This window comes from Rhinoderma darwinii, chromosome 1, assembly GCF_050947455.1.
Source record: "Rhinoderma darwinii isolate aRhiDar2 chromosome 1, aRhiDar2.hap1, whole genome shotgun sequence".
Taxonomy (NCBI): domain Eukaryota; kingdom Metazoa; phylum Chordata; class Amphibia; order Anura; family Rhinodermatidae; genus Rhinoderma; species Rhinoderma darwinii.
Window position 1 is genome coordinate 335,415,129 of NC_134687.1, and position 23,700 is coordinate 335,438,828.

At 34.8% G+C, this 23,700-nt stretch overlaps 1 protein-coding gene across 2 annotated transcripts in view; it reads right to left on the reverse strand.

Annotated features, from left to right (window-relative positions):
* Positions 1-23,700, reverse strand: part of BNC2 (basonuclin zinc finger protein 2) — a 382,515-nt gene that overhangs the window by 225,529 nt on the left and 133,286 nt on the right. For both annotated transcript variants that reach the window (XM_075825666.1, XM_075825667.1), the window contains exon 2: positions 23,356-23,559. In XM_075825666.1, the coding sequence (XP_075681781.1) occupies positions 23,356-23,559 (204 nt within the window). The remainder of the gene's footprint in view (positions 1-23,355; positions 23,560-23,700) is intronic.

A 23,700-nucleotide genomic window follows, 5' to 3' on the forward strand; every position in this document is an offset into this window, starting at 1 on the left:
CCACAACTGCAGTCATAAGGCAAGGATCTTGCAGCGCCAATCCACATTAGATTGGGATCTGCCCAAAAAAATATCTATATATCTATAGTGTCTACGGGCTTTAGAGTAGTGGAGTCCATTACTCATCCTTGGCTTACAATAAATGCTTTACTATGTTAAAATTGTAGTTTTCCCTGTGGTGAGCCAATATTGAGATAGTTTACTAAAGGACTGGCCGGCCTTAGCGGAGTGGCCTGGCACCCAAGGCTTGTGACTACCACATATTAATTATATAAGCATTGTATAGCCCTGTTTTTAGATTACTTTACGTATAAAGCGTTATTTGCTCACTGTATGTTGGTTTTATTTGAGCACCATTTGGTATCATTATTTAAGCATTATGTGGCACTGATACTTCGGCACTGTAGAGTATATTATTTTTTTATATTTTTGCAGTGTTTGCTGGCCGCGGCATGGTACTTATAAAACCGGATATCATATTGTATATATTTGTATTCTTATGCTGTTTTTTTTAATTTCAAATTTAGAACAAAAATCAAACCTCATTGGTTTTGTTCTGTGTTGACCTGCATTATGCCCAAAACATAAGCCTGAATATATCATAAAAATATCTAAATTATATACGTCTTCTGATTACCTGTACTACCTGAAAGGGGTAAAAGACAAATAATGTATCATGGTAAAAAGCTAGCGTAAGCAAGATGCGGCGCCGCGTGTGTGGCCAAGGCAGCAGGAAGTAAAACTAGTGAGGGAAAAAAAGACAGTTCTCTATAACACAGCCCTGGAACAGGCAGCTGGCCTGACATGCTAATTCAGCGCTTTAACAAATCAATGCCACTCGGAAAAAAAAAAGTACAATGTGAGCCCTCACTGGGGTGGATGTCAAGGGACCAAGAAAATGCATCTTCAAGTATTTCACATTAGGAGCGAATAATGTGTTAATTTATAACTCCTCGCCCTATACACAAAGAATATCCATCTGTGTCAGCTGTCGGACTCCTTAAATCTATCAACAAATAAATAAACAAGATGAAATCGCTTGGATTGGGTTTTACTGGGGTGAAAGTAACCGATAAATAATGAAGCAAATGCGCTTTTATGGCTAATTTTACCCTCGTTGTAATGGGCTGTTGTGACATTTTTGGTTTTAATCATAATTAAGTTTTCGTTTTCCCATTTCACTCCGCAGCTCCTGAAAACAAGACTTGCTGAGGTGGTGTGGCTGATTGCATTGGGAACCATCCGTCAAAAGGTGACAGAGAAAAGGTTGAATCAGCAAGAGCTGCTGTCACTGAAATTTACATTGGGTGCCTTAGCAAAGTCCCAGCGAAAACATATAAGATGTGAATTGGCGTTAACCCTCACTATGTTCAGTTTGACCACAGACATTAAAGATATTTGTAATTTCCCTTGAGCCCTTCTGTTGTGTAACCAGGCTAGCTTATTGGAATCTCACTTGATAGAAGCTTTTGCCAAGATATCAGATGTCCTCCCCCCACCCCATATGTACAAATGAGCAAGGTAACAAATTGCTGCAAAACGTTGAAGCCTGCTCCACTATAAATCCTACAATGTGTCTATCTATCTATCTATCTATCTATCTATCTATCTATCTATCTATCTATCTATCTATCTATCTATCTATCTATCTATCTATCTATCTATCTATCTATCTATCTATCTATCTATCTATCTCATATCTATCTATCTATCTATCTATCTATCTATCTATCTATCTATCTATCTATCTATCTATCTATCTATCTATCTATCTATCTATCTATCTATCTCATATCTAGCTCATATCTATCTATCTATCTATCTATCTATCTATCTATCTATCTATCTATCTATCTATCTACCTATCTATCTATCTATCTATCTATCTATCTATCTATCTATCTATCTATCTATCTATCTATCTATCTATCTATCTATCTATCTATCTATCTATCTATCTATCTATCTATCTATCTCATATCTATCTATCTCATATCTATCTATCTATCTATCTATCTATCTATCTATCTATCTATCTATCTATCTATCTATCTATCTATCTATCTATCTATCTATCTATCTATCTATCTATCTATCTATCTCATATCTATCTCATATCTATCTCATATCTATCTATCTATCTATCTATCTATCTATCTATCTATCTATCTATCTATCTATCTATCTATCTATCTATCTATCTATCTATCTCATATCTATCTATCTATCTATCTATCTATCTATCTATCTATCTATCTATCTATCTCATATCTATCTATCTCATATCTATCTATCTATCTATCTATCTATCTATCTACCTACCTACCTATCTATCTATCTATCTATCTATCTATCTATCTATCTATCTATCATCTATCTATCTATCTATCTATCTATCTATCTATCTATCTATCTATCTATGATCTATCTATCTATCTATCTATCTATCTATCTATCTATCTATCTATCTATCTATCTATCTATCTCATATCTTTCTCATATCCTATCTATCTATCTATCTATCTATCTATCTATCTATCTATCTATCTATCTATCTCATATCTAGCTCATATCTATCTATCTATCTATCTATCTATCTATCTATCTATCTATCTATCTATCTATCTATCTATCTATCTCCTATCTATCTATCTATATTATTTTTCTATCATCATCTATCTATCTATCTATCTAGCTATCTATCTATCTATCTATCTATCTATCTATCTATCTATCTATCTATCTATCTATCTATCTATCTATCTATCTATCTATCTATCTATCTATCTATCTATCTATCTATCTATCTATCTATCTATCATCTCATATCTATCTATCTATCTATCTATCTATCTATCTATCTATCTATCTATCTATCTATCTATCTATCTATCTATCTATCTATCTATCTATCTATCTATCTATCTATCTATCATCTCATATCTATCTATCTATCTATCTATCTATCTATATTATTTTTCTATCATCATCTATCTATATCACTATCAAATGGAACAGCTGAGCTGCCCAAATATATGTAGAATACTGGTAAGAGTTATATAACAGTACATTGGACAGTTAATAGATTAATGTTACACATATATTGGGTTCAGCTCATACAGGTAAGTCAGCACAGTCTGAACTCAGAAAATAAACTTGTCTTTTTCTGTAGTAATCACTCCTGAGTTACCTTAACACATTCAGATCTAGCAGAGCTAAGTTTTGTCTGGCAAAACAAAGCTGAATTTGTCATGACTGTTAGTTAAAACACAAACAATGCAGCCCCAAGAAGTTAAATGACAAATTGATCTACATCTTTGCGATGTTAACTTATATTCAGTCCTGCACATGCCTGTAAAATACATATATTTGGACATATGTATGTATAGAATATGGAAACAATTAGTGATAGGACAGAAGAGTCCTGTTATGTGGGCAGTTAGGCACATCTACATTGTGTTTGCTCATATTAACTATGTTTTATTTTAGATCTTTTAAATGTGTGATGGATATATATAATGTTGATGGATTATCACTGTCCAAATAGCCTGGTTTATTTAGTAAGGAAAACAATAAACTCCATAGACTTTGTAGGCCGTGCATTAAACAGTTCTCGTCTTCATTTTTAAATATAGACCTGAAAATGTACATCGCTGGTAACCTGAAATCATAGCTTCCATTGAAAGCCTCCATTAGTCCAGCAGCGAAGTGTCTGCTGTGCTTACTCCCTCATACAGCTGTAAATCGCTGTATCTCTGCTCATCATTATGGCACCGTTAATCCTTTACCCTTCTCCTTCTGGGCTCACCTAATGGGTTAAAAGGCTAGACTACATTTGTGACTTGCCGGTGACATATAATACTCAGGTCCTTCATGCAATCAACTTTTACTTGACATATATTTGCTCATCACAGGACCCACATTACCGCTGGGAAAATGAAGAAAAACCTAAATTAACACTTGACATTCAATATGGTCAAGTCCTTAATTGGCTGGGCTTCCTGAGAAAGCAATTTTCTATTCCCCAAACCGTTCGTGTGTCATGTGTAGAGCCGTGCTCTTGGACATAACTGCTGTCCCTAGCTCACTCTAATGAGAGCAGATGAATTAGGGCTACGTGACACGATTTTAGCAGGGCGCTCTCTCTGTCCCTATGTATCCCCAGCTCTATCTTTTATATGCTCCCACTGCTAGTGACAGCTGTGCGCCAATGGGATGATGAGGGGGAGGACAAATTCTAGTAAATACTGGGCAAAAACGCCTTTGCCTGTGACAAAAGTGTCATTTTAAGAACAGGATAGTCATGAAAAAACTGTAATATGGAGAGTCTTATATAAACATGCCTAGATTTCAACTGTAGGCACACTATTATACGCTTGGAACACACAGATACAACTGGTCTACATAATGGGTCTTAGTATAATCGATCACTAACTGACAGGTCTCTGAGCCCCTGGGGCAAGGATTAGTGTCGTCAGTCGCTGGTGCTGTGACGTCAGTTAATGTGAAACATTCAGCTGATCAACCGGGTGGGCGTCAAAACATGTAAATGGAGTGGAAAATAATCCACTTCACTCAAAATCTTGAGACAAGGGTTCACTTGCCTGTGTGAGAGAGTCTGTGGACCCCTGTAGCTATCGGGCCCTCGGTCACACTTTCGATTGACTGATAGCAGAGCTTGCTGAAGTTCAGGGTCATTTATATATATTTAAATACAAAATGTTTTTTCAGATACTGATATCAAATGACCTATCCAACCAATGGTGTGAAACTTAAAGGGGGTGTTCACTTTTGGACAACTTTTTACTCAGAGACCCTAGGTAACACATTTGCAAAGCATTTCTATGTGCCCATTGACAGAATAAAGGTTGCCACGAAGGACATCTCTATTTTAGTGCCTGATGGGCTGAGGCTAGGAGATATGAAATAACCAGAACCCTGGTTATGAGAATTGTTCTGGTTTGTAAAGAAAGGAATTCCAATATATATATATATATATATATATATATATATATATATATATATAGATAGATATATCTATATATATATATAGATATATAAGTTTATATATATATATATATATATGTATATATATAGGTATATATATATAATATGTTAAAAACACATTAGTATTCTTAATAAAGGATGTTTTTGTCATTTAATTTATATAGAAAAGAGAGCATGTAGGAAAAATAAAATATAGAAAGAAAAACAATGCAAAGAAATTTTTTAAAAAGGTTAAATATCCTTATTGTACTGCCAACTTCTGTGTTGTGCGTTTGTTAAACTACCGCTTTTACTTGCTGCCACACACTTTAGCCCTTACCCTTTCTATTGGGACTAAGTGCATAGAAATTACAGTATTATTATTTGTTAGAAGTGCTGTTAGACCGTGGTTACATTTTTGTCTGACAGCCCACGTTTTTAAAGTAAAAATGACATTTGGTATATGTCTAAAAAGATTTTGTTCCTTTTCTAGTAGTGTTTCGAGGTTGACATTTTCTCCCTCGAGACACTCAGGTATTTGTATTTCACACAGACCGTAATGAGAACTTTACTGACGTTACCCTATGTCATGGCCTATTATAGTTTCTTTTTATATTAAAAAATAACAATTAATTTGAAGCAGTAACTCTGTATAGGGTCCATCAAAGAGACATGTGATAGAGTAGGCTAGAAGGGAAAAGGATAGACAAAAAATAACAATAAAAACACCTGAAACTCATTGCAAAATGCTAAAGTCGACTTATTTCTTTATTGCTCCTGAATGGTTGGCTCTATGGACAGTTGTAATACAGTAGTTGAAGAGTGTCCATAACCAAAAAAAACTTGTGAAAGTATGGCTAGTGTATTACAGTAACTAAACTACTAAAAGCAAAGGAAAAGTGCCCAATGTGCTAATGGGGCTCCACCTCACTAAGCCCAAGATGGTGCACCACCAATGAGGACTCACTGAGGAATGTTAGTGCCTCATTTTCATATAGAGCCCTCTTTCTTTCTTTCATCCTTTTACCATTGACAATTGACAATCATTTCATACAGCTTAGAGCAGACATGGCGCTCGACTCGATATGCTCTTCATTCAATCTCAAGTCAGCATCTTGCTCTTCATTTGTTTATGCACTCTATTTTCTCCTACTTACAGAGACTCGGTCCTATACATTACAAAGTACTAGCAATTATTGATAAATAATGTTGTTTTACCTTATTCCCCTAATATGATAGCTAATATGATAGGTAATGGCATTAATAAAAAAAACAAAAAAAAAGAACAAAAAAAAACTGCTTGGGCTCCAGGGTCCATAATACCCGTTTTATTTCCTATTACTCATTATCTTTATTATAAGTTTCATTCATTCATTCTCAAATAAACAATAATATAGTATGAGGCAGAGATCACAGTTTACGCACATCACCCATTTTAATAGATCAGGGATATGTATCAGGGCATGCTGGGAGCTACGTCCGGAGAGCCACAGGTTGGAGACTATTACTCTATAATTTACACCTATTTGTAGCATGATGCATACTAGCAGATAGTCAAGTCCAATAAAAATACCTGTTCTTTTAGCTGCAGATTTGGATTACTCCCAAAACGAATCACATTACATTAAGGAATTTCTATATATTCGGAAATTTCATGTTTTTGAATGAGATGCCTGATAAATTCTCCATGCATTCAACAATATAGGAACCCATAGGTATGAAATGGCTTTAGTATGGCACTACACACACAAATACTACATACAGTTACTATATGCCAGCCCATATGATTTCAACACAGTTTACAACTTATGGAAATATATATCATGCTTTATATACATGTTTCAAGAAACATATAATACAAAGAAAAGTCACAGAAGTGGTAACATGCTACTATTTAATTCTTATTATCCTGTAGCGCTATACCATTATCATGTCCCATAATAAATCTTCTATCCTGTCTGCATACCAGATGGCAGGTAACATGTTAATAGTAGCATACGTCATTCATACACTTAACGGTAAATCACAACTCTTGCAAACAAATGTCATTTCATAATCCAATTACACATTGCTCAATCTGTGCTGCGAGACTTACATACGGGTCTATACTGTACATCATTTGCATGTCATCTAGGGACACATGTCCCTCTTTATATTGACGTGCACACCACGTTCTTATAGATAACGTTTTTTTTTAAATAGCCCTGTCTGTGTGCCGTTACGACATGTTTCCTCGCTGTCTTAAAATAACATCCTTCATCTTACTTTGATGCTGCGCTGCTGTTTTTATAATTTCCCAATTTAAAATACCAAGTGACATTAGATAAGGTAACAGTGTACTCTACTTTCAGGCCCCGCCGAGCCAATAAATGAAATAGGAATGGTTTCATGAATGCACTCATTGTACGCTGTCTCTTCATATCCCGGCTTCCAAATGACAGTCATATGCCACCAGCTGCAGGAGGCATTTCAACTATGTCAATCTCTCTAATGTAGCATAGGAGGACAGGGGAGCCTACAATTAACCCACTCCCTGCTGTATTACATGCTCTTACTAAGACTCAATGCTTCATCATAGCATAAACTATTGTCTATTTAAATCTGGTTCTCTGATGTGAAAATCCAAGATCAAATATAGAATAGAATAAAAGTGTTCCTTTTTTTATTTTTATTTTTTATTTTTTATTTTTTTACCCTTCCCACTCACATTGATTTATATTATTGGATTGAGAGACAACAAACTGCTAAATAAGATTTCCCCTTTAATCCTGTATAATAAACATCAATAATTGTTCACAATACCAAGCGATAACAGAGTAGTATAAATAAACTGCTGTAAGACTACAGCGATACCAGTCATAAGGGCTCAATGCATGTCGTCTTTTTTATTACATGTACATAGATAATGTGCCCTGATATACATGTTGTCCATTGTGAACCACAGAGTGCAACAGTATCTGTAAAATGCATGCCATTATTTTCTATGATGCTATGATCGTACACATATTATAGGCATTGCATTATTATCAATATAGAAAGTATTACATTGATAAATATGCCCCATTGTGCCTTTTTGAGTGCAGTTATTCTATTAAGGGTACAACTTGGCAGAGCTTAGTAGCTGCACCATATTCCTCAATCAGTGTGCGCCATATTGATAAATACGACGCACTCTACACTAAATTCCATACTTGCTGGTAAACCGCCGGTATTAGTGAATGTGCCCCAAAATGTCTTAAATCTCTAGCCATACCGGTCAGCCCATGGTGTTCTTATTGAAAAACTCCCAATTGTTTCTGACAATAATATTAGACTAAGGGATTGCTAGTCAAGCATTTTCCTAATATCTTTAAAGTAGTTCCATTGAAAAATCTAATTTTAAGTTGGTATAAGAAATACTTCTTTCCTGGAAAATGTCACACGGCCAGCCACATAAGTAACTCCTAAAGAAACATTACTCATTTTACCACCAAAAAACTTAAAGCATAGGTTCAACTTTTACAACATTTTACAGTAGATATAATCTATATTACTTTAAAGACACATTACATTACTTATCTTGTGCTGATCCTGAGTCACAGCATGCCTTTTAACCCATTATCATAACTGCATTCATAATACTGCAGTCACATCTTCCAGCATTCCCTGCTTGTTCATATAATGTGGACTCTGGGAAGTGTAATCTTTACATCAGGCACTGTATAGTAATCAGATATAGGAAGATGTTACAGAAAAGACTATTTCATTTTAGTAGCTTAAAGGCTATGTCCACCTTCGCAACCAAATTATTTTTACTGTCCCAATACATTTAGAATAAAAAATGAAGCAACTTTACAAATGGTCTTGATAAAAAATGTCCTACTATTTTGTGTCTACAGCACTTGTGCAGACCTATGTGTCTCCATGGTAACATTCTACAAACAAACACTCTATGATCTGATTCTGCAGACTATTTTTGATAAACTACGATTAGTAGGTTGGCAAGACACATAGGTGACAGGTGGAAGAGAGTATGACTATAGGGTCAGACTACACAGGGTTTGTTTGTAGTGAAAAACTGAAGGGAGGCGCTACTGGAAAGTCAGTGTGGGCCTATTGTTCAGACATTTATTGGATACCAAAGTCTCACCTGCAAAGCTTAACATTTACCATAAGGCTTTAACATTCACCATCTACTTTAGAAACTGTCCCACCCCACCTCTCCTGCAGCATCTCTCGCCATCAGTTCTTAACATTTATGTCTCATGCACACGACCGAGTGTGCCGTCCGAGTCCCATCAGTGATCCGAGGAAAGATAGAACATGTCCTATCTTTCCTCGGATCGGAGACTCGGACCACTTTTTACGGACCCGATTCACCCGTCAACGTGAATGGGTCCGTGAAGATTATTGGGTGCCACTCGGATGCCGTGCAAGAGACCTTAGTCAGAAGACCTGGCAAGCTTCATAAGTGGAGTTGTGCTTTAACAAATCACATGAGTGGTCAGGTCATTGCCTTCCTTACATGAGTATTTTCTACTATTTTGTGCATATTCCAAGCAAATTATTTGGGTATACATTGTTATGTGTAGCCCTACCCCAAAAACTAAGGACATCTTGCAGGAGTTAAAGACTGAATACAATAAGGTGCTCAGACCCTAGTTGTACCCCTAGTATCAATAAATAATACTCTGGTAGGAATTCATAGGGAAGAGTTTCAGAGGGTGCTGCAAACAATTATTGTTATTTTGTATTAATAATTTAATAAACATAATCTAGTCAATGTGTCAAGAAGCTATTTTAACTATCTTAAAGAGGACTTGTCATAGTTTTTTTTTTTTAAAACCACATACATTCCCTTATTCCTGGCATCCTCTCGATTCCAGCGCTGTCATTTTTTTTTTGGCCCTCCCCTTGTCCCGCTATGGCCCATGCTCCGTTTGGCACCCAATATACTAATTTTGAGTAAAGGTACAGAGAGGAGACCTCATCTCTCCTCAGTAGGCGTTGCCTTCTTCTTCGCTGTGCCGATGTCTAATCAGAGTGGACAGCTCCATAGCGATGCAGAAAACCTGCATTAAATCTCGCGAGATCAGCAGGTCTTCTGCATCACTGTGGGGCTGTTCGCTCTGATTGAACATTGGCACAGTGATTCGGAAGGCGACACCTACTGAGGAGAGATGAGGTCTCCTCCTCTCTGTACCCTTACTCAAAATTAGCATATTAGGAGCAAAGTGGAGTAGGGGCTGTAGCGGAACAAAGGGAGGGCCAAAAAAAATAATAATTACAGCGCTGGAATCGAGAGGACGCCAGGAAAAAAAAGGACTGACAGGTCCTCTTTGAATTCTATAAGGTTATATTATATGGGGTGGCAAAATAATATATAATAAAGATATATTTTTAAAGCCATAAACAGTGATTCTCCTTTTTACTGTCACGCTAATAGGGGGCTTGTGCTATAAAGGAAGCAGAAGAAATCCCCTATAACATGTCTGGCATCTGGAGTAGCCTTCAACACATTCCCAACCACATGATTTGTGATACTTTGAAGGCGCAAAAGCAGCACAGATGCACTGCAGCATCTGAGATAATTACAGAACAGGCATCTACTCTAATGGTGCGGTCTATAGTATTGTATATATTTCCCAAATGTTTACACCTACTATGTGTAGTATAACATCCGCTGGAGAAAAAAAGTCATTGTGATATCAATAGGTTCCTTCTATTAACTGATTTAGCAAATTATACTGTCATTTGGTGATCCCAAGTAGTAAATGGTTAAACAACAGAAAGAAATGGAAGTCAATGCAATAGTAGAAAATGAAATGAGCTCAAATGAGCATGATAAAAAGTAAATGGAAAAGTTCAACAATGTGGTCGCATGGTATATAGCATTCTGTCTAAAGACTGTTCATAGCTCATTAACACGACAAGATTGCTATGGCTTGGGAGTGTATGAAGGTGTCAGATGTGGAAGCACCGGGAAATATCAGCATGGGAAGGAATCAGTATTGCCAGCAAACTCTCATTCATTAAAGCACTTGGCACTCACTGGTTGTGGCAGAATGCTGCGTGATATATTCCCTGGTTGCAGGATTCTGAGCTGTTCCCATATGTGACAGACAAAAAAGAGCATGTTAGCAACTCAAATATATAACAGTTAAAAAGAACAACTTGTGCTGAGACTAAAATCAGTATATGAGCAATGTGCAGATTCATTCCTACAATATTTAACACTCTCTATGTGTTATATTCATTGGTGCTAACACTAATATGTCATTTACACACAATTACTATTATTCCTCATTTGCTGGAGAGACTTTGTGACTTTCCACTAAGCTAGCAGGAAAAAAAACAGCCTGTAGGTCTTCTGCACTGTTGGAGCAGAGTTTGTTGCTACTTAAAGTGTTCACCATGGCCATGGGTTATCTGGAGAATCCGTGTTTTTGTGTGACAGATCTTTGATTAATGTTATGCTGAGGAAATCACAGTAAATGGTAAATATACTACAGTAGCTCCTTCTAACTTTGAGTCCACCTCCATTGTTTGAGCAACCCAAATGACAATTCTAGCTCTACTATCTATCTATCTATCTATCTATCTATCTCATATCTATCTATCTCATATCTATCTATCTCATATCTATCTATCTCATATCTATCTATCTCATATCTATCTATCTATCTATCTATCTATCTATCTATCTATCTATCTATCTATCTATCTATCTATCTATCTCATATCTATCTATCTCATATCTATCTATCTATCTATCTATCTATCTCATATCTATCTATCTATCTATCTCTCTATCTCTATCTATCTATCTATCTATCTATCTATCTATCTATCTATCTATCTATCTATCTATCTATCTATCTATCTATCTATCTATCTATCTATCTATCTATCTATCTATCTCTCTATCTATCTATCTCTCTATCTCTATCTATCTATCTATCTATCTATCTATCTATCTATCTATCTATCTATCTATCTATCTATCTATCTATCTATCTATCTATCTATCTATCTATCTATCTATCTATCATCTCATATCTATCTCATATCTATCTATCTATCTATCTATCTATCTATCTATCTATCTATCTATCTATCTATCTATCTATCTATCTATCTATCTATCTATCTATCTATCTATCTCATATCTATCCATCCATCCATCCATCTATCTATCTACCTAGGAAGTCCACTGTCCAGCAGCACCAGCTTTAAGAGTATAGATGGGTGCACGCCTAGGGAACCCAATTACAGTTCCATATCCAATAAACATCCAATGATAGGCAGCACTCCAATGTCAAGGTGAAAAAATAGCTTTAATAGCCCTCAAGCATGCTTGAGAAAGGCTCTTTGTATTGAGCCGAAACATTGCACGAGGGATAGTAAAGCTATTTATTCACCTTGACATTGGAGTGCTGCCTATCATTGGATGTTTATCTATCTATCTCTATCTATCTATCTATCTATCTATCTATCTATCTATCTATCTATCTATCTATCTATCTATCGTCGTCCAATAAGAGACAGCACTCCAATTAGTAGTGAAAAATGCCTTTTTTATTAGCCCTTGTGCACAAGGGCTAATAAAAAAGCCATTTTTCACTACTAATTGGAGTGCTGTCTCTTATTGGACGACTATAGAAGAATTGGAGTTGTGATCGGGCTCCTGGGACGTGCACCCACCCATATTTTGGCTGGTGCTGCTGGATGGTGGACTTTCTATCTATCTATCTATCTATCTATCTATCTATCTATCTATCTATCTATCTATCTATCTATCTATCTATCTATCTATCTATCTAATTATCAATCTAACTTTTATTCATCCCAAATCTATCTATCTATCTATCTATCTATCTATCTATCTATCTATCTATCTATCTATCTATCTATCTATCTATCTATCTATCTATCTATCTCATATCTATCTATCTATCTATCTATCTATCTTATTTGTAAGATCTGGAAACAATTATCCTTCTTTATCAATAAAAGTTTGTATTGGAAAAAATTACCTTATTTTGCAACCAACCCTTTAATATCTATCCACAGTAGATAGCTGCTACATTCTCCAGCATACTTGCTTTTAAATAATGCAGATCACATTAGTATTCTAAGAATAATGGCCATTAAACACTGTTATTTATTTTTTTACTATGATGCATTAGGAAAACAAATTAACTATTTGCAGACAATGAAACGAACTAACCAGGAGGCAGGTAGAGCAGAAATGTGTCTTACTATGTTAAATAAAATCAATGCAAGATACAGGACAGGCTAACATGAAACTTGCGATTGCTTGGGTTGTAGTTGACGCCAGGATTATATCATGTCGGACAAGCTGTTCTCCTATAATCAGCCCCATGGTGTCACAGTGACCTGGCAAACTGAGAAAAGCTTTTGCTGGCGCTTGGGGTTTGGCAGTCCTTTCTTTTCTACAGTCCACAAAAGTTCAATCTTTAAACTGCTAAGAGATTCCCCTGCCGGTATGTTATCAGCAATACAGGGTTCTCCTTGGCACATACGCAAATAGACCAGACCAAGGCTATAAAAGAAATTCTGTACTGGACAAATATGCAAAAACCATGATTAGCCCTGGACATCCTCCTTTCATCTGCTTCTAAATATCCTGATGTAATGGCAATGAATTTGCCATTTCACTCTTCTGGGCTGCATTGTTTGTCCATTATGATTAGTCTCTGAGAAGTAGATGAAGTAGGCAGTCCTATGTAAAACCACAGTCAACAAACACATAATGATATCTCAATGAGTATCAGATTGCTGAAGATGACAAACTCAGCTCTGCTATATCTGTATGCCAAAATACACACACTCTCTCTGCAAGGGGAGTTCTTAGCTTTTAAAGATGTCCATTGAACGAAATACTGTACTGTATATTTAACCTGTATAACTCAATAGTAGTACATAATATGTCATAGTCCATCTTGTTGGTTGAACAGTATTCTATAAAAAGTGATGTCATGATTTGGACTAATAAAACTTTTACATTTTCAGGAAGTTACAAACTACTCCATCCTGGAAATAGTGTTGCTGATAGAGGTTCTCAAATTGTATGACTTTTTTACATATCAAAAATTACATTTGTGAAGATTCGGAAAATTAAAGCTATCAAAATGATCCTGGGTGCTGGACCTCACCAATGCAAAGACATAGCTAGGGTACCTTTTAATATGTTTTACATTTCAGTATGTTAAGCTACTGTAGTAAAACATCCAGTAAATCAGGCATTCTTGATTGTTTTTTTTTTAAATATAATGTAAGTTTTTGGTACTAAGTCTTGTATCTTTTATAAAAATAAGAAAGCCTGACGTAATATAGTGCCTAGGAAATGCACACATTTCATAAACATGGATAACCCTACATTTGTAGACACATCAGATTACTTAAACTTCCCGTCAAAAAGCTAGAAAGTCATAAAAATCTAAAAAGAAAACAAACAGCACGTGCATCGTGGTTTAATGGAGTGGTGGAGATAGTTTGTTTAGTTTGAAAGGAAGCTGAGGTAACATAATGCCTTTATGACAAGTTCTTGTAAAACCTACAGAAGGGCATGGTGTCGAACGTAACTCTTCTGTTGAGAGAAATGAGCAAATTGAACAACCACACTGGTAGGACTGCAAATTGAATGTTTATACCCTCTATATAAAAATAAACAAGTCCCGCTTACTGATAGATCAACAAAATGCAAACATACAATGTAAAATGATATTTCTTGTGGGCATCGCTCCAAACAATCAGTTTGTTAGATAAAGCTCTGGTATGCAAGAGGTTAACTAAACTATTTCCTACATTATCAAGACAACAGAATATGCTGTTCCTTTTAGTGCAATTTCCATACATTACTTTCTATAATATAGGTTTTATTAGATATATTAGTGCTGATTTGCAGTCCCTAAGGCCTTTTCTTTTAACACCAGAACATATTCTATGGTTCACTGAGAAATTACTATGTCTCTCTGCGCCAGAAAATACATGAAGACATAGCAATGTATAGCCATGCCAGAAGAGCGACCTATATATATGAAGTCACGGCAGTGCTAACCACTCACTTTATGTAGGAGAATCATGAGTTATATTGTATCTTTTCCAATTTGAACTAGTATTTTACATTGGCATAGGGTCATCTTGGCATCATTTTTACTTGGCACAAAATCATTTTGGACTGTTATCCATTTCTGATTTATGTCACTCTCTATAAGTATGAGTTACAAAGTAAATCTGTTGGCATTTCTATGTTACATGGTCACAGCTCCTAGGATGTGCTTATAGGACATTCTTGCTAAGATGACAAGCTACTATTACACTCAACACCAACATTCAAGTCCTAATATATCTCCTCCAAGTTCTGAAGGTATATCCAAACAAGCAGAGGGCTTGCTACGCGTAGGGATATAGGTCTACAAACATGACATGAGATAGAAAGGTGCATGTATGACTACATGCAAAGGCTTCGCAGCAAGAAGTAGGCCCCTGCCCCAGCTTTTATACAACTCCTTTATTTGTAATGATATGTTTACCAAAGATAACAATACATTCAATCTCATACACGACAAGACCTATTAATCTGTCACTAACAAATATCTCTAATATTTTGGAGCTTTACAATAAAACTACTGTGGGTATAAAGGATTCATATAAGCAGGTAAAGCTAAATGCAATGGAAATCCACTTATGGGAAAAAAATCTTAGTGTATCTTTAAAATGACATTATTGTTAGTATTAAGCACCGGGCAAAGAACCCATTGACCACAATCTCCAAGTCAACACGTTTCTTTGGGTAAGAAGAAATAAAGCATCTCTTAGTTCAAATTAAAATCAATTTTTACATATTAATAAGAATACAAGGACATATATATTCATTTGTCTACAGTTTCCAAAACGACTCCAAAACTCCTATCTTTATAATAGTTTACTTATACGCATTCCATTACACATTACATACACTAAATACGTCCTAAACTAATCACTACTCCACCAATATACAGATACACGATTCTTCTATATATACTAAGGACAACCATGTGTTGTAAAACTATTGAAAAGTGAGGTCATGGATTATCTATGCTCTAAGGATAGTAAACAACAGACTACTCAACCAAATGTCTACAGCTTTCTCTGTTATCAGTGGCCACTACCAGCCTCTAATCCCCTCCAAAAAAAACAAAAAACACTTTAAGGAAGAATATATGGTAACTGTAGGACAAGTGACTTAATGAATATATTATGTCTTAGTGTATATATATATATATATATATATATATACATATATATATATATATATAAAGAACACACGGAATATATGACATTCAACTGACCAATTAACAACAGACACATAGTATCAGTATTATTATTCGATGAAAGAGACAAATAAGAAAACAGAAGAAACGGTAAAGTAGGATAACACATGAAATCATAAGGAAAGGAATAAAACGGAAGAATTGGACAGAAAATGTAAGAAATGTTGAATATGAGCGACTACTCACAATAGCAAATCACATAGATCTAATAAGAAACATATTGATGTGTATACAGTAGGCTCCTCCTCAGTCTTCAACCATACACCCTACCATCTATAACTAAAGGCACCCTAATCCCTGACTATCACTGGACTTCACAGAACAAAGAAAGTCTAAGTTCATGTTTCCAGAAATCTAGGCCACCTACGACACTTGTACATCATTGTAATGACCAGCTGCTATATAGGTCTAGTAGGTGGCATCTGCGAAGAAGAACATTCTGGCAAGATACTGTATAAATGGCACTTGTAGGGTAGGACGCACCAGAAGGCATTCAGTAATAGACATTCAACAGCCTCTGGTAGAAACAAACAGACTAGACTCTGGTAGAAGCACCATTCCTAATCATAAGAACCTGTTGTCACACTAGGTAAAACATCCCATTAAAGAAGAAAAATTAGCGTCCCATGAAATTGTGTGTGTGTGAGAAAGAAAAATTGTGAGCCGCCTAAAAACAGACTGATGTGAGCGATTACCATCTGTGTACAGCGCTGTGGAATATGCTGGTGCTATATAAATAGCGGACGTATAAATAAATCATAGACTGGCGCATAAATATACCCGGTTTAGCTTATATAGGTTTATAAAGATCTAATAACTCTATGACATGAAAGTCAAGCAAACAAAAACACATTTTTCGAATGTTTTAACCCTATTATGATGCCAGAGACTTCTGTACAGCTGCAAAATCTTTACTCCACGAGTGTAGAGGTGACAGAATGAGAACTAGCGTACAATATGCCAGACACTGTGGTAAATGTCTCGTAAAAGAACAAAAAAAATGAAATATTTAAAGATGAAATCAGAAGGTAATTTATTATAAAGCGGCAAATTTGCATATGAGTCTTAGAGGCGCGCTAAATATATGTCAGATCGCTGTCTCCTGTTTTTGTCAGTCTGGGTAACCTGAAACACTACGACTAGTGACAACACAGTCATTTATCGACAATATAAAAATGTTATGTAATATATGAAACCGGGCTTTATAAGACTTCATCTTTTCACTGAAATATAATGGGAATATAGAAAGCACACACACATGTACGACCATTTTTCTCATAGTAGATTTGAATTAAACAACAGTGGACGCTCTAATATCTCTCGTAACGGAGCTCATATTTTTACCAAAATTTTATCTGATGTGTTACAGAAAACATCTACATTAGCAGTCTCGGTATTCTATCTGCAGATATAGTCATTGGTATATATTCTCTGTATGTCATGTGCCTGTTGTAATTTGTATATGGAGGAAAATACAGTATTTCAGTCATGGCAATTGTACGAATTCTCTAGGATTGAACAGTAAATTTAGGTGTGCTGAGAAAAAATACATCCAACAGGTTGGGTGAGTATATAGAGAAGTCAAAAATCTGAAAGAGTTAAATCAAGAAAAATTGTGGAACAATGTTTGTCGGCATAAAAAAGAGTCAGGATCATCTTTAAGAGTCCAATGGGTAAATATGTATAAATATGTATACACAATGATAGTAATAAAATACATTAAGTTAATTGACTATAATGTATTGCTGAGTGAGGAACATAGGCTGGAAGGATTACAGCGTTACCCGGATCCATAAACATATGACATAGTTGTATAACGTATGTTTCATCTGTATGTAAGTTTCTACATAGCCTCTAGTGATAGCTTGCACCTTGGCTCCGTAAGCAAATGTGGTGTCATTTCTAATCATATTAGCCTGATGTTACATAACAATATATAGGTGTTTTTTTCTTGTGGCAAATATGTGGTTGCTGTCTTTATTCTAATGCAGTACGACATGTTTTAATGTATATTGGGCAGAGGGAGGTTTCCTCAATTTTAACCTTCTCTTGCCTGAATGCACCTGTATCACTGAGCAGAACGTCTCCGGCACGGACAAATTTACTGTATAAGCATTCGACACGTGCCAAAAGTAGGCCAAAGAACACATACACTAGGTTGCAATTCAATACAGCAAGTAAAGGGTCACCGCAATAGATCATTGTTAATTAACTGAATTGAAATTTATAGGGAAACCAGATTGGGTTACATTCCTGAAATGCTGTACAATAATGTAATCACATTTGATGAAGTTCAATGTTGCAAACAATCATATTATGCTCTTCTGTTTAAAAAAAGCCTAATACTATCCTAATACTATATATATATATATATATATATATATATATATATATATATATATATACATATTACTTGCCAAATGCTATGCATACTCTATCTTATCTATCTATATTTAACTATCTGTTTATCTCATCTATTTATCTCATATCTATTTGTCTCATATCTATCTATCTATCTATCTATCTATCTATCTATCTATCTATCTATCTATCTATCTATCTATCTATCATCTATCTATCTATCTATCTATCTATCTCATATCTATCTATCTATCTATCTATCTCATATCTATCTATCAATCTATCTATCTATCTCATATCTATCTATCAATCTATCTATCTATCTATCTATCTATCTATCTATCTATCTATCTATCTATCTATCTATCTATCTATCTCTCTCATATCTATCTATCTATCTATCTATCTAATATCTATCTATCTATCTCATATCTATCTATCTATCTATCTATCTATCTATCTATCTATCTATCTATCTATCTATCTATCTCATATCTATCTCATATCTATCTCATATCTATCTCATATCTATCTCATATCTATCTCATATCTATCTCATATCTATCTCATATCTATCTCTCTATCTATCTATCTATCTATCTATCTATCTATCTATCTATCTATCTATCTATCTATCTATCTATCTATCTATCTATCTCTCTCTCTATCTATCTATCTATCTATCTATCTATCTATCTATCTATCTATCTATCTATCTATCTATCTATCTATCTATCTATCTATCTATCTATCTATCTATCTCTCTCATATCTATCTATCTATCTATCTATCTATCTATCTCATATCTATCTATCTATCTATCTATCTATCTATCTATCTATCTATCTATCTATCTATCTATCTATCTATCTATCTATCTATCTATCATCTATCTATCTCATATCTATCTATCTATCTATCTATCTATCTATCTATCTATCTATCTATCTATCTATCTATCTATCTATCTATCTCATATCTATCTCTCTATCTCTCTATCTATCTATCTATCTATCTATCTATCTATCTATCTATCTATCTCTTTAATATCTATTATCTATTTATCTATGTCATATATATCTGTCTATTTGTTAATCTATCGTCTTTTTTTCTATCTGTCTATCTATCTTCTATCTATCTGTGTGTCTTTCAGGTTATCCGTCTCATTTATTCGTTCTGAAATAGGTTTTTCCTTTAAAGGACAAATAAGTGATCAACAATATAGTAAGTTGACAGTAAAAAATGTTCAAATCCATGAAAGAAAAAAATAATTTGTAACTGCTGTTGCATATGTTCTACCTGTTCTACATATCATACCAACTCCATTAATTGACTATTTAACTAATAAAAAATTATTGATTGCATTTGTTAAAATAAAATATATAAATTTTCAGAATTTGAAATTTAGATTTTTTGTAAAAAGTAAATAAGATATAATTTATTGAAAAAAAAGGAAAATAATTATTAATTGCAAAATTGTATAGAAATGTTCAAAATATTTAAAGACTTTTGCTGGTGCTTTTTTTTTTTACCTTTCATGTATCACCTCACAGGTCTAGTTCCTGCATCTCTCAGTCTCCTTTCTGCTATTTGCCCCTGCATATTTGTGCCAGATGAAGGCAAGAGAGGTTGGGGTGACCAGGCATAAGTCAGGGATGGACATGCAGGCAGTTTCTGGTCATTCTCTACTTGTCATCGATCAAAGTGATCCCAAACAACCGCCTTCAAACACAGTTCACAAAATGCCCTTTTAGGTTATCAGTTATTTTGGTGCTGAAAAATGTGCATTGAACAAGATGATGAGTTGGAATACTTTTAAGATGTTTTGTGGACTTGTCTATGGAAAAGGAAAGTCCGGGAGGCCCAAATAATTCCGCTTTTGATTTTTATTTTACATTGTAAAAATAAACTCATTAAACTGAATGTTATGAAGAGACTTTAACTGTTAATATTTTAGTGTCGATTTTAAGTTCATTCTACCAATACAGACAAAAAATGGTTAAAATATAATGCAGAGAATTCATGAACGCTAAACAGATTTTAATTGTGTCTGTATTACAAATGTTTTAATTTTTTACTTAACTGTACATCATTTTTTACAGAGTTTAAAACAAAATTTTACAAAATTGAAACGGTAAAGAATTATCTACAACTGATGCTGCATCACACAGGCACCTGAGGTAAAACTGCTATTTTTCACTCAATTTTTTGGTATTGCCAGATGGAAGCTTTGAATTATGTACAATATTTATTTCCTTGACAATGAATCAAGCTAATCTGTAAATTCCTGTGCAGCCAATTCATTGGCTATAGCTGACATGTGAATTCTGGGGGATACACCTGATGGAATGCAGATAAGTATTTAAGGTCATTCCGCTTTGTTTAAACAGGTTGACAACACAAACAAAAATTATAATTTTTTTTTGTAGGTAAACCAAATCATTTTTCACAACTTTTAATCTATATAAATAAATACAAATTATTTGATATTTCTGAAACTGATTAATTTTGAATTTATTCTAAAAACTTTAAATCTATGACTTTATTTATAAAACTTTTTTAGTGTTTCATTAATGAAAAAAAAATAGCTTATAAACGTGTCTAGCATTAGTTCACATAATCTTTGTGCTGTGCCAAAATACAAGTAGCAAACTATTAAACCCATAATAGTTGTCCCAATTCTCTCAGCTTTTTAATCTCCAAGACCGGAACAAATTTAAGAAGACTTCTCATCCTCTTCTTTTTCCGTCCACTGTTTTTGTTTTGGTTTTTTTAGCATTGCTGATACTGCTTCTTTTCTTTTTCTTTTGTCTTTGTTTTATATTTTTGATTGATTCCAAATGGTCAATCGCACACACAGTTCACTGACTCAATAGTTATTTATTATCAATTGATCAGTATATGGCTTCAATTAATTAACTGTATTTTAGCAATACAATCCCTCCCTGTTTAACCTATAAAAGACATGACATGCCCTTCTAGTATGGTTTGGAGATTTTTTTGCCTTTATTGATATATTGATAAAAAAAAAATCTTACCGAAAATAGTCCAAAAAAACCTACATTCCTATGATTTATAAAAGCAAAAACAAAACCACTCAAAAACAGTAAAACAAGTATTATACCTAAATACTCGGTATGTGATTCGCTTACTAAATTTCTGTGTGTGTGTAATGGAATTTGAATAGATATAGGTATAGTGCTGTTTATATGAGTTTGCTCAGCATTATTATGCATTACCTTCAAGTTTTGAGTAGATATTTAAGAATTGCTCTCTCAGTCCAGGTTCATGTTTATTAGAGATTTATATCAGCTTACTGTATTATCAGTAGTAATCAGGGTCCCTCTACAGGAGATACCAAAATATGCCTTGTTAAATTATGTGCATTAGCCAGCTATTCAGTCCTTAGGACTTACATTTCTTAAGGGGTTAATGCTCTTTGCCCTCTGTAAATTGTATCTATTACATTTAAAAAGACATCTGATCTGTTGCATTATTACATTATCAAAAAAAGAACCATTTATATATTTCAAGTTGGATCCAATAACTCAAAATTGTTAAAAAAAGTTTTCACATGACAGTAAAATGTTAAATTGTAATATTTTTTTTTAATGATGCCGGTTTGTTGATACTAAGAAAAAAAGCAAGGTACCAGAATACTCCTCTATCTAACAAGTTTTCTTCTTGTATGTCTCATAAAGTTAACTTTATATATTTATTCCCACATTTAGATGGGGAATAGAAGATGTAGCCGACAGGCTCCGTATCACCATGTGCATGATACAGAGACACCGGCTTGTGTGATTAATTATCAGTTGTTACTGGCCTCGCAATAACATTTCAGCTTTCCCGTCAATAGCAGCATACCAAGATGCCTTTAAGGCGGCCCCCAGTGCAGGAAAGGCTCTGGGGAGGACGCCAAGACACGGCCTTGCAGTGTGAGTTAGAGAAAAAAGGGGGAGAAAAAGTGATTATGTATATGGGCTGAAGAATGTAGGAGACTTTGTGTAGAAAGGGGTTAAATGAAAAAGTAAATGCGAACAATAAGATGAACAGAAGACATAAGGAAAGAAAGGAATGATGGAAAAACAAACTAAAAAAGAAAAATTAAGAGAGCAGCTTAACTGCCTGAGCTATCAACCATCCGCTCTGAGCCTTGAGCAGTTTAAACAACACAGCAGTCCAGCTCATCTGAGTACTGGGGGAAGCTGTGTTCAACCACATGAAGTCAATTAAGATCCTAGGAGAGGGGCCCCTCAAATTTCTATCACTGCGAAATCAGTGAAAGGAAGAAGGAAAGAGTGGATGTGGTTTTAATTCCACTTTTGATTACTTTCGCAGAAAGGATGCTACGGGCTAATTGTTTTGCATTGCATCTAAATTTCATTTGGTTTTTTACTCCCCCCCTTTTTCTACAAAGTCTATAAAGACACTAATAGTAAGTAACTGCTTTTTCAGGTAACATTTCATTCATAAGTTAGCTCTGCGTTTTTCCTAAAGCATAAATAAATGAACAAGAGAAACCGGTAAAATAGTAACAGACACACCAACGTCCCACATCACGTCTTAACTTAAAAGTAATATAAATGACTAAATAGTAATGTAAAAGATAAAGAGATCACAAATACCGTATGACACTCAATTCTAAAATTCCATTTTGCAAGCAAGTAAGTATGAAGGAGGCACTCACCTGTTGGGACATTCTGAAGAGAAGATTGGCATCACAGTTCTGCCATGCCCCCATGTACCCAGGCTCGCTTGCCGGTGTCCTCGTTCCGAACTGCATGGAGTTGTCAGGGCAAGAGTCTCTGAATGCCCGGTCTCTCGCCCTCCTGTCGCGCTGTCTGTCTCTCTGTATGTCTCTTTCTCTCACATCCACTTCTGCTTCTTCTGACTGAAAAGTGAAGGTGGATTTTTGAGCCTCTTGGCATTCAGTAGCACAAGTGTGGAGTAGTTACAGAGCTGCATGTAGGCTGCATTTCATTTAGGGAAAGAGAGTAAAAAAGGGTAGGAGAGGATGAGGAAGGGGGTGGGT